At 33.7% G+C, this 12,335-nt stretch overlaps 1 protein-coding gene across 4 annotated transcripts in view; it reads left to right on the top strand.

The window, feature by feature from the left end:
• TTK (TTK protein kinase) overlaps nucleotides 1–12,335 on the top strand; it is a 39,149-nt gene that overhangs the window by 12,452 nt on the left and 14,362 nt on the right. For 2 of the 4 annotated variants that reach the window (XM_020975524.2, XM_020975522.2), the window contains exons 9-14: nucleotides 3,044–3,131; nucleotides 4,315–4,438; nucleotides 6,070–6,236; nucleotides 7,304–7,443; nucleotides 9,930–10,053; nucleotides 11,049–11,141. In XM_020975524.2, the coding sequence (XP_020831183.1) occupies nucleotides 3,044–3,131; nucleotides 4,315–4,438; nucleotides 6,070–6,236; nucleotides 7,304–7,443; nucleotides 9,930–10,053; nucleotides 11,049–11,141 (736 nt within the window). The remainder of the gene's footprint in view (nucleotides 1–3,043; nucleotides 3,132–4,314; nucleotides 4,439–6,069; nucleotides 6,237–7,303; nucleotides 7,444–9,929; nucleotides 10,054–11,048; nucleotides 11,142–12,335) is intronic. The other 2 variants (XM_020975525.2, XM_020975523.2) reach the window with 2 other exon arrangements.

Here is a 12,335-nt window from a genome sequence, read left to right as displayed (position 1 = left end):
TAAAGTGCCTTCCAACTTTAAAGATAGGACCCTATGATCATATATGATTCTGATTCATTGTTGGAAGCATGGAAAAGACAGTCTTTTTGTCCATGTGAAACCCCAAAAGTCTTGGTGCATTTTTAAGCTATTAAAGCTTGAATAACTTTGGATGACTCTGTGTATGTATGGGCAGTCCCCAGGATACAAACACCCACCTTTCAAATATTAGTTACATAGAAATGAATCTCTTGTCACTGCCACCTGTTTTGGTAACAACTATTCCTGTTAGACCTCACATAACTCTAATGTGAATTATAGTTAATATTAACAGTTATATGTCTTCTTATGTTATGTGTTATGGCTTTTTTTGGTAATTTATTATCCTGCTAAAATGTAGGAGGCAAGTAGTATCATCTTTTTCGGTACTGGAGTGGCAAAATGGGAGTTGATTTTCTTCTAGAACCTAAGATTTTTAGGTCAAAGAATATACCTTTTTGTTTCTAGCCTTCCTGTTTGGAACTCTGCATATTTTTCGATAGAAATTATAATAATACTATAACAGTTTAATTATATTATGGATGAACTAGGTATACATGGGAAATGTGTGAATTCTTCCAAACTTGTAGATATTGTGTGTGTATGTGTGGAGAGGGAGGAGTGGTGCTTCTTAGTTATATGTGCTGGTTTTTACTGTATGCTTTATTAGTGAGAGGGGATGACATGTTAAAATGAAAATTTTGGTTTGGAAGATTAGTCTGGAAGAATCTCATTAGGAAAATGACTATTACATCTTGCCTAGCTATTGCAATCTGATGTTCAGTTTAGAGGGGTAACAGAAGCAGATTCCTAATTCATATTTACTTAACAGTTATTTAAGACAATATAAAATACCTGGGAGTATACCTGCTATAAATTTAGGAACTACATGAACGTAGTTTAAAACATTTTTATACAAATAAAGTCAGATTTAAATAATTGGAGAAATATTAATTGTTCATGAATGGGCAGAGCAATATAATAAAAATGACAGTTCTACTTAAATTAATCTTCTTATTCAATGCCATCTCAAACTCCCAAAAAATTATTTATTGAACTAGAAAAAAGTAATAACATTCATTTGAAAGAACAAAAAGTCAACAATGGAAAAGGAATTAATGGAAAAAAATGTAATGGGAGGAAGTCTAGCAGTACCAGATCTTAAACTGTATTATAAGTCAGTACTTATCAAAACTGTCTCATACTGGCTAAGAAACAGAATTGTTGCCCATTTGAAATGAAAAGAGTAGCTATATGATACACAATAATAAATGACTATAGTAACCTCATGTTTGAGAAGTGCAAAGATCTAAGTTTTTGGGGTAGGAACTCAATATTGGGTAAAAATGCTGGGGAAACTGGAAAGCAGTCTGGCAGAAACTAGGGATAAATCAGTATTTTACACTCTTTACCAAGATAAGGTCAAAATAGATTCATGACCTAGACATATAAAGGTAGATATAAATAAATTAGAAAAACATGGAACATATTACCTAGATTTGTGGATAAGGAAAGAATTTATGAATAAGTGATAGAGAACATTATGGGAGATAAAACAGTTTTGATTATATTAAATTAAAACAATTTTGTACAAATCAAACCAATATAGCCAAGATTAGAAGGAAAGTAGAAAATTTGGGGAAAATTTTTTATAGCCAGTTTTTCAAATAAAGGCCCCATATCTCATATATATATATATATATATATATATATATATATATATATATATAGAGAGAGAGAGAGAGAGAGAGAGAGAGAGAGAGAGAGAGAGAGAACTGAGTTAAATTTATAAGACTATGTGAGTCATTCTCCAGTTGATCAATGGTAAAAGAATATGAACTGGCAGTTTTTGGAAGAAATCCAAGCTGTATATATAGTTACATGAAAAAATGCTCTAAATCATTATTGATTAGAGAAATTAAAATTAAAACAGCTTTGAGATATCATCTCACACTTCTCAGATTGGCTAAAATGATAGAAGGGGAAAATGACATGCTGGAGGAGATGTGGAAAAATTGGAACACTAAAACACTGTTGGTGGAATTGTGAATTGATTCAACTATTATGGAGAAATATTTGGAATTATGCCAAAGAGTAATAAAAACTGTGTATACCCCTTGACCTAAACAATACCAGTATTAGGTCTGTTTCCCAAAGTGAACAGGGAAAAAGGAAGAGAACTTATATGTTCTACATTATTTATAGCAGCTCTCTTTGTAGTAGCAAAGAACTGGAAATTGAGAGGATGCCCATCAATTGGGGAATGGCCTAAATTGTGGTATATGATTATAATGGAATACTACAGTGCTGTAGAAGTGATGAACAGGTTGGTTTTAGAAAAACATGGAAACACTTGCATGAAATAATGCAGAGTGAAATGAGCAGAACCAAGAAAATGATGGCTATATTAACAGCAATTTTGTTCGAAGAGTAACTGTGAATGACCTAGCTATTCTAAGTAATATGGTCATTCAAATCATCTTTGGAAGACTTGCGAAGGAAAATTCTATCTGCCTTCAGAGAAAGAACTGATATATGGAAGTGTGTATTATATGGTTTTCTCTAATGTGGGATTGGGAAGGGAGGAGAGAAACAACTTGGAACTCAAACTGTTACCTCCCCTCCTCAAATAAATAAATAAATAAATAAATAAATAAATAAATAAATAAATGAATGAATGAATGAAAGAAAGGAACAATTATTTAAGATCCTATATTTAGAGCTGGAAGGAATCTTGGAGGCTGTAATCCAGCCATCTCATTTTTCACTTAAGGAAACTGAGGCTCAGAGAGGTCATTAAGTGATTTGCCCAAGATCATGTAGGTTAGTATGGCAGAGATGGAATTTGAATCCAATTCCTCAGACTCCAGAATGACTTTTCTTTACCCTGTACCGCACTGCTCTTATTGGTCATCTACTATTTTATGCAGTTATGGGTATGCTAAGACAGTTATGTGCTTGGCAGAAGTGAGAAGTTATGTTTCTAATATTATTGTTAAAGTTATTTTCTTTTCATGAATAACAGACAAACCCCTGGATCAGAATATCAAGATTTGATTGTGCCTAAACCAGAACCAAATGAAGGTGATTCATATGAGTTAAAAAATATAAAGGTATTTCATATTTTTAGTCTTTATATAAAAAGTATGAAAATCTTAAATTAAAAAGTTAATTTGTTAGAGTCTTTCTGGTCATGAGATTGCAAGTTAGTTGCTTTCTGTATTCTGAAGTTTACTACAAAATAATAAATGAGATATATTCTCACATGATCTCATGTGGTCCCAACAACAGATCTTGGCCTTTTCTTGAAGAATCAGCTTTGTTAAGCAGAGGGACTCTTAACCAGCAGATGGGCAATGAAATGCAGAATAATACTGTCACCTAGGAAATAGGTGATTGGAAAAGATGGCAGATTGCTTATGCATAGAAACTTCTCCACAATCCTGGCATTTATATGATGTTAAAAAGCCTCTAGGGTGTTGTGTAAACCCTTTGTGGATTACAGAAAAATATGAACAAGAATCACACAACATGAGAAGACTTGGATAAGTTGTGATGAGCATGTAGGACAGAGTATCCACAGGAATCAGTTCACAGAACCATTGACATATTGAACGGTACAAACAGAACATTTTGCCTAGGGATTTGAAACAGAAACGAACAAGTGTCTCTTGAATCTTAAAGTCCAAACCTTGTCCTTTTTTGATGTCCATTTTTAGATGCCCTATCTGGAATGGCAATTTGAACACAGACTGAGGGGCAGGGAGAGAGAAAGAAAAATGTTCTGCCCCTTTTTACATGATGTATAGTATTTAAAGCCAAGGAAAACAGTTCTTCCCAGATAGTTAGTAATTTTTATAGTTCTGTGTTTAATGATAATCTTTGACCTCTCCTGGAAAATGATAAGTGATGTTTTAGAAGCATGCTATTTAGGATTACAATGATTTAGTGTCACATTTACAAAAATGTTCAAATTAATGTAATTATTTTGAGTGAGTAAAATTGCATTAATACTAAAGTGAATCTCATTAAAAATGATTTGGTGATTTGTCCAATATCAATCTTTGTATAGCTACAATTACTAGTTAAACACAAGTTTATCTTTACCGAAACTTTATAAGCAAGTGTGTATGGATGGGTGGGGGGCGGGGGTGTACATATGAAAATGCTAGTCAGTATGTCTGATGATCATTAGTTGAGTAAGATGTTTTAAACTGAAAAAAATGTTAAAGGGTATTACTAAAATCTTTCAGGAGTTTAGTTAGCATTTTGAAGCTTTTCAATCTTTTCATATAGACACTTGAAAATATCTACTCCATGGATTTTCAGTTGTCAGGTGAGAAGAGTTCAGAGCTTACTCCTGATTCAACAATAACACTAAGGAATAAAACAGGATCTTGTCTTCCAACCAAAAAAGAAGGTAAGGGATACAAAGTAGAGAAAGGTGGTGAATAAAATATTTCAATTTATTGGTTTTTTTCTTTTAAAAAACAAAAATATCTCAAATTTTTTCTCCTTGGCTAAAACAAGTAAATGAGGATTAGCTGAAATAACCAATAGAGGGGCTTATTTTTATCGAAAGATATTTGTGCTTCACCACCTCTGTCTTTCATGTGTCTTGGTAAACAGGCATTTGTTGACAGTTGTGTAAGAATGGGGGGAAAAAAGTATTGTGTAAGAATTTCCTAATAATTAGAGCTGCCCAAAAGAAGAATGGCTTTCCATGGAGGTAGCAGGTTCTATATTACTGAAGTTTTCAGATAGGCACTGGATGACAACTGCTTTTAGATTTTATAGTAGGAAACTTTTTTTTCAGGTACAGATTGAAGTAGATAACCTCTAGAGTCACTTCCAACTGAAAAATTACTCTCTGAGGAATGTCCTCAGAGAGAAGTACTGAGAATTTTATATGAAAGATTATTTAATTTGAAGAAAAGGAAGGATGGAGTAGGTACTGCAGTGATTCTTGATTGTATTGCAGTTTGTTTAATGAATTGTCCTGTTGCAAGACACACTTGAAGCTGTCTATAAAATAGTCAAACCAGTATTTTTTTCCCCTAAGGAAATAAACCTGTCATTGTGGTTGAATTCTGTTCTTTATTTCTACTGTGGTTTCTTCAATGTGTATAGTTTGCAAAATGAAAGAGTTAGCCCCAGGAGTAATCTTTCAGTTCAAGTTGTGGGTTTTAAACAAATTTTCCTAATAAAAGGCATCAAATAGGCAAGGGCACGTGACACCAAACAATACAATATTTGGATACAATTGCTTTGCCCAGTTTGTACTTAAGTGTTCTGCTTGAGTATAGATTTGATATATCTAGTGGAGAAATAGGGAGGAATTACTGATATTTTTAATAGTTTCCATAGTATCTTATAGTAAAACCTGTTGTCTGGAATAATAGGACTGAGAGTGTTCATATATTGCTGTTGTGTGGATTGTCAGTATTTGAAGGTAGACTACAATAAAATAAAAACTATACTTCATATATTTTAATTTTTAGGAGCCAGTTGAGGATCTAGCAGTATCTCAGGGTTATACTTATCAATATCAGTGATCATTGTTTCATACACATGGCAAAATAATGCCTGTCGTATAACAAGAGCTTACTGTTTGTCAGTTGATTGAAGACTGAAATACTAAGTAACATTTTAAGCTGATAGAATACTGGACAACAGTTAATCACGGTCCTTATGCTTATTAGGACTTTTGTGGTATTGTATAAACTTTGTCTTAGGGAGTGTCCAGGTGAAAATCAGCTAAAGGGCAATGAAAAATGAAGAATTTGTATTTCTTCACTAGTATGATGGTTGCATATTTAAATTTTTAGTAACTAATTGGAGGTATTCAAATCAAAAGTGATAATAGATCGAAAGTTCTTTTTAGCAGTACTTAGTCTTTTACAAGATGACCTGCCAATGGCCTATTATGGATTTTTAAAGCAAAGAGAAACCTCTGCACAAAATAGAAGTAATTTTGGTAACATTTGGTTAATGTTGAGATTTTATTATGGAGTTGTTTATATAAACATGGTATATTAATACAATTTTCAGAAAACAAAGTGCATTATCAAGAACCAAAAGTACCAGAAAATAACCAGATTCTTCGACAATCTAATTTCAGTAGTAGTAACAGAAAATCAGAGTCCTTAAATCAAAATCCTATTGCATCTTCTAATCAATGGCAGATTCCAGAGGCAAACCGAAACGCCTTACCAGAGGTAACTTTCTTGTCCATTGAACATAATTATTCCTTTTGAGTATATGTATATTATACAATTACATAAATGTATAATTTATTTAATTATTTTATTTAGAATACCATTTCCAAAATGTCATAATGTTGCATTTGAGATTTCCTTTGCTGGTGTATCATATTTAATGGCATTGATAATTAAAAAGTAGAGGGTATTAGATATATTGAACAGTTAAAATTTTTGCTCTGTAATTAATGGTTTTATATATTTTGAGAAATCTTTAAAAATGTAAAGATAGTAACCGTGACACTTTTGGCTAGAATATTGAAGTTTTTAGGAATAGATTATTGAGACTAGAAAGTGTCGATATCTTGTTGGAATATATATGGTCCTATATTACTGGGAAATTAAGTTTCAGTTGACTCTTTTAGTTAAGAGTAGAAAATTAGGGTCAGCTGGGTGGTTTAGTGGATTGAATACTGGGCCTGGAGTCAGGAAGGTTCATCTTTCTGAGTTCAAAAATCCAGCCTCAGATACTAGCTGTGTGACCCTGGGCAAGTCACTCAATCCTGTTTGCCATAGCTTCATCTCAGCTTATCTTTATTTCTTTGGGGTTTTTTTGTGAGGCAGTTGGGGTTGAATGATTTGCCCAGAGTCACACAGCTAGTGAGTGTTATGTATCTGAGGCTGGATTTGAACTCAGGTCCTCCTGACTCCAGGGCTGGTGCTCTATCCATTGCACCCCACCTAATTGCCCCTCAGTTCATTTTTAGAATGGGCTAGAGAAGGAAATGGCAAACCACTCCAGTATCTTTGCCCAGAAAACCCCAAATAGGATCACAAAGAGTCAGATACAACTGAAAATAACTGAACAAGAACAGAAAATTAGCAAGACTTTAGAAGTGGACCAAAATAGCTGTATAAGTGTATACTATATATATTGATATCTATATCTATATATCTATATACATTGTTTTGTTTTGCTTCAGCATTCTTTTTTCTGTTTTCTGTTTTGATTAGTTGTAGAACTTAATAAGCAAGGTTGAAAGTGAAAATCATTTTAAGTTTCAACTTGTTTGCTTTTGGTTTAGCAGAAGCGTTCCAGTTTTGAACAACCTGGCTTAACTATTTCAAAACAATCTTCACCTATAATAGCTCCTAAAAGAGTTGATAACAAATTGGTGTGTAACACGCCCAGCAGTAGCAGCACACTAAATGACTACATGGCCTGGTAATTTCTTTTCCTTTTATGTTTTTCTTTTTAGTGAGTTTTCATCTCAGTTTATTTTTTAAAATCTATACCCAAAGAGTAGAAGGGTGTAAAATCTTTTTCTTTATGATAACTAGATATGACCAGGTGCCTTTTTCTTAAAGGTACTAGTGGAAGCAAGGATGGTGCTGACCAATGACTAATGAATTTGATGAGCTATTTCTGACTGACTGTAAAAGCTTTTTGCACAACCACATTAATACTTTTGTTGCTTTCTTTGAGCTTTTTAAATTTTTGCTTCAAAACAATCATAGATTATTTTTCATTTCCCCTAAAGCAAGCCAAGCCAAAAACTCAAAATCAGAAGGAAAAGAAAAATATTAACTTTGAGGGATAGGACAATTGAAAAATGGGAAAGAGGAACAAGTACTATATAGGTGGTTCAATTTGAATATTTTCTAAGTGTTCAGTATTGTCCCAAGTACTCAGAAAAATACCTGACATTCCTGCTTTCAAGTTGCTTATAATTAAGACAAATAAAGACAAAAAAAGAGGTTCTTCATGATGATCATTATAATAGTGGCAGTCCAAATGGGAAAAGATAACCTCTGAACATGGGTGAATAAGAAGGAGGATGGTATACTGGATAGAGTTCTAGGCTTGGTGTCAGGCAGACCCAGGTTCAAATTCTGCCTTTATCATTTATTTAACTGTGTTACACTGGATAAGTGACATAACCTCTCTGAGCCTGTCATTTTTAAAATGTAGATAATAATAATTGTGGTGTTTGGATCACCTTCTCAAATAAGACAATATATGTAAAACTTTTTTTAGATTGCTAAAAAGCTATATAAATGTCAGTTGTTGAATAATTATGTTATTGCTTTCGGGAACAGTCACAACTTGATTCCATGGCCCACAGAAGGCTGCTAAATACAAAATGTGTAGCTTTCGCTAGACTCATGAGATAATAGTTGAAGAATGTAACTTCCAGGGCTTAGGCAATTCTGTTAATTTTTTCAAAGAAAGTGAGCAAAGAAACAATTATTAGTTTTTGGGGGGTGGGGCAGGAAAACATCCAACTCTAGAAAAACTTATAAATCTAGACATGCTTTTTAAAAAACTTGCTTTGGGAACAGATTGAATGCCACAGTGCCCTCTGATTTCCATTACATGTCACTGTAACTGACCATCCTTGTGGAACAGTTTCAGTACAGAATCATAGTACCTTAGTTTTGGAATTGAAGCTGGGAATCATCCATTCTACCCTCCCATGGGTTTAAAGCACATCTGTGTCAAATAAACTTTTCCAAGCATGCCTATTGTCTTAGCTCAGTGATAATGCGGTATGTGATGTTATATTACAACTCAAAGGATATAAAGACCAGTCAAACTGATGAAATAAGTTGCCTTGGGAATACTTCTTAAAATGCTGATGGTAGTAGGATACGGAAACAGAAAATACATTGATAGGAAGTAAATCAACTTTTTAGCTCTTTTCCAAGGCGAAGTCTTTATATGAAAGAATATCTTAATTGATAGTATTAATGAGTCCCCTGAATTTGTCTTTGAGTTGCCATGTATTGTGAAATACTGAACCCAGAGCATGTAGGAGGCCCTGAATATGTCAAGGCTGAAACAAACCCTCCTGCCCCAGCTGACATAATTTGCTGTTTACATCTCAAGCTGGATTCCTTGTGTGTCCTTGGGAGGCAAGATAGGTGCTGGTCAGTCAGTGACCAGTTGGGAAAATGCTTGTGCAGCTGGGGTACTTTGCAGATAAGCAGGCCCTCCTATCTACATAGTTTAGTCAGGGTGGGGAAACTGAGGACCAGAACAAATCCTTTTATGGGAATTTTTTTTGTGGGATTTATTCTATGAAGTTTGGATTCAGTCAAAGCGCAGCACTTGAGGACCTAGAGGGCCACGTGTGGCCTTGAGGCTGTAGGTTCCTTACCCCTGATCTAGTGGTTCCCAAGGGAAAATAATACTACTTTTGCCATTGCCTTGCTCCTGCCCTTTGGGAGGGGTTTTGTCCTTTTCCCTGCCTTTAGTGCACTTTTCCTCTCCTTTGCCGTACCCTTTCCTGTTTTCTTCTTTTGTTGTACTATCATAAATATTCAAACTTCTGTAAGGATTGTAAACTTTTTGGGTTCCACATGCATGTTCATTTCTCTTATAATAAACTTGGTTTTCACATAAGTCTCATGACACTGTGATTGCCTGCTTGACAATTAGCATATTTGTTTTGTCATCGAGGAGAAATAGTTCAGGGACTATAGGACATATTTAACCAGATAAATACTTTCTTCAAATAATCAACAAAATAATGAAAATTGATTCAGTTGCTATTGAGATTATAAATTGACATTCATTGTTTGGAATTATACTTTTCTAGTACAGAAAAACTAAAAACTACATGTAAAACCTTATTTTCTTGTATAAGAAAACTAAAAACCATATTCAAAATGTTAGTATTTCTAGCAATACAATGATTTATATCCTAGTTTTAGAACTCCAGTTGTGAAGAATGACTTTCCACCGGGACATCAGTTTTCTACTCCATACAACCAACCTTCCTACTTAAAGCAGCAACAACAAACACCAGTTACTCCATTTCAGACCTTACAGGTATAATGAATTTAATTTAATGATAATATTTGCAAAGCACTTAATGTTGTGCCCAACACTATATAAATGCATATTCTCTTTCCTCCCTCCCTCTTCCACTTATGATAATGACTTAAATATATTTCACTGTTTTTTTTTCCCATAGAATCTTAGAGTAGGAAGAGAAAATGCAGACCTCGTCTAGGCTAACTGTCTCAATATAGGAATCACTTCTGCAGGTTCTTGATAGTAATGTAATCCTAACTTGAATCCTTCTAGAAATGAAACAATCATTAATTTTATCTATTCTGGGTTTGGATTATACCACCTTAAAATCCGTATGTGCCTAAAGTTTAAAAACATAATTGGTCTTATTGACTCTAGTTTTTCCTCCTTATTTGATCTATTTTTAAAACACTTAATTAGCTAGCTGAAACAAACTAGTTAAATATTATCATGTGAGATCTAGTGGATGGAAAGCTGGAATTGGAGTCAGGAAGGCCTGGGTTCCAGTCCTGTCCGTGATATATACTGGTTATGTATTCCTGTACAAGTCATCTAATCTCTCAGAGTCTCAAGCAACTTATTAAAAGTATACATTTCATAGCAGGTGCCTAATTGCATTGGTAGAAGTTCCGTCTCTAGGAGTTCCTCCACAGCAGTGAAATCTTTAAATCTGATGGTTTAAAGGCTTTTAAGTTTTAGAGCTAGAAAAGATTTTAGGGATAATTGGGTGTGGTTCCTTATTTTGTTTGCCTCTTTGAAACATATAGAGCCATTTAAAAAGGTTTTAGTCAAGAAAGTTATCGTAATCTGGCCTCAGACGCTTGTCACTTACTAGCTGTGAGACCCTGGGCAAGTCACTTAACCCTGATTGCCTCACCAAAAAAAAAAAAAGGCAAGTCATTGCATTTACAAAATGTGATATTCTGCAGTAAGATGGGCAGTTTTTGTTTTATTGAGTGAATACAGATTATTAGAAGCTATATTTACTCCTTTCATTTCCTTTTCTTCAGATTTCAGGATCATTTTCTTCAAATGAATACATTTCAGTTAAGGGAAGAATTTATTCTATATTAAAGCAGATAGGCAGTGGAGGTTCAAGTAAGGTAAGTAATAAGTTTTATGCATAATTAAATCAAGTCACCTGTAGTAAGCACCTACTATGTACAACATATTGTTGTTGACACCTTGTCTTCCAACAAGATATGACCCCTTCCCTGAATGCATTCACAATTGATTTGGAGAGTCAAGATAGAAATTTTTAATGTTAAAATAATGCAACATGTAAATAATAACTTGATAACAATAGATAGGGTATAACAATTCTAACTAAAATTAGTTGCCAAATAAATGATATAGTAAATAACTGCTAGAGGATAAAAAGCAAAGAAAAAAGTTCGAAAGAAGTTACATTTCATATTTTTGGTTTTTTATTATATTTAGTTTATGATACTGCATATGGCTGGGAGGCCACATAATATGGTAGAAGGAGCACTAGGTTTGGAATCCAAGGACCTGGATCCCAGTTTTATCACTTTATTCTCTCCCCTCTTCACTACTCCCTTCCTTCCCACCCTGCCACCCCCCCTTCTATTTCCTATCATCTTCCTTTAGACCTTTTCTTTCTTTAGGGCTCAGAAGCCTTTCTTGATCCCCACTATTAATGTTACCTCTTTTTCTCTCCTTGGTTTTCCTTGTACTGTGCTTGTGTACATATATCTGTATATTATAAGCTCCTGGAGAGTAGAGAATTTTCTTTTCAGTCTTTGTATTCCCAGCACAATACCAAACATTTAGAAGACACATAATAAATGTATGTTGAATTAAATTGAATCTATTTGGTCAGTTTAGATTTACCTACAACAGGCTCTCTTAAAAAGAAAAGGCACACCAATATAGTATGATGCCAGAAATTAACCCTGTGAGAGTTCTAAAGTAGTTAAAATATGAATTAAAAGATAAAATACAGCCCATTATATAAAAGGACAATTCCAGATCTGGACATAATTATCGATTAATTTAAGAGTCCCTTTAAGTCTTAGAAAAATGCTCAAAAGCTACTTTATAATAGGTTGAGACATAACATTGCATTAAAAATTTAACTAGGATCATAGAGTTAGATTTGGAAAGGATCTTAGAGGAGAGCTAGTTCACTCTCATTTTACAAAAGAATGACTAGATTAGGGGAGTGAATGATTATTTGTATTACAAAGTATCTTTAGCATTAAAAAATTTCTTCAACTTAAAATATTAGGTATATGTAAATTTAGTTTTTGTAGAATTTTTCAAGAACCCATCCA

The sequence above is a fragment of the Phascolarctos cinereus genome, unplaced genomic scaffold (assembly GCF_003287225.1).
Source record: "Phascolarctos cinereus isolate Bilbo 61053 unplaced genomic scaffold, phaCin_HiC Scaffold_5;HRSCAF=322, whole genome shotgun sequence".
NCBI lineage: Eukaryota > Metazoa > Chordata > Mammalia > Diprotodontia > Phascolarctidae > Phascolarctos > Phascolarctos cinereus.
This window is presented reverse-complemented; position numbering and strand designations above follow the sequence as displayed.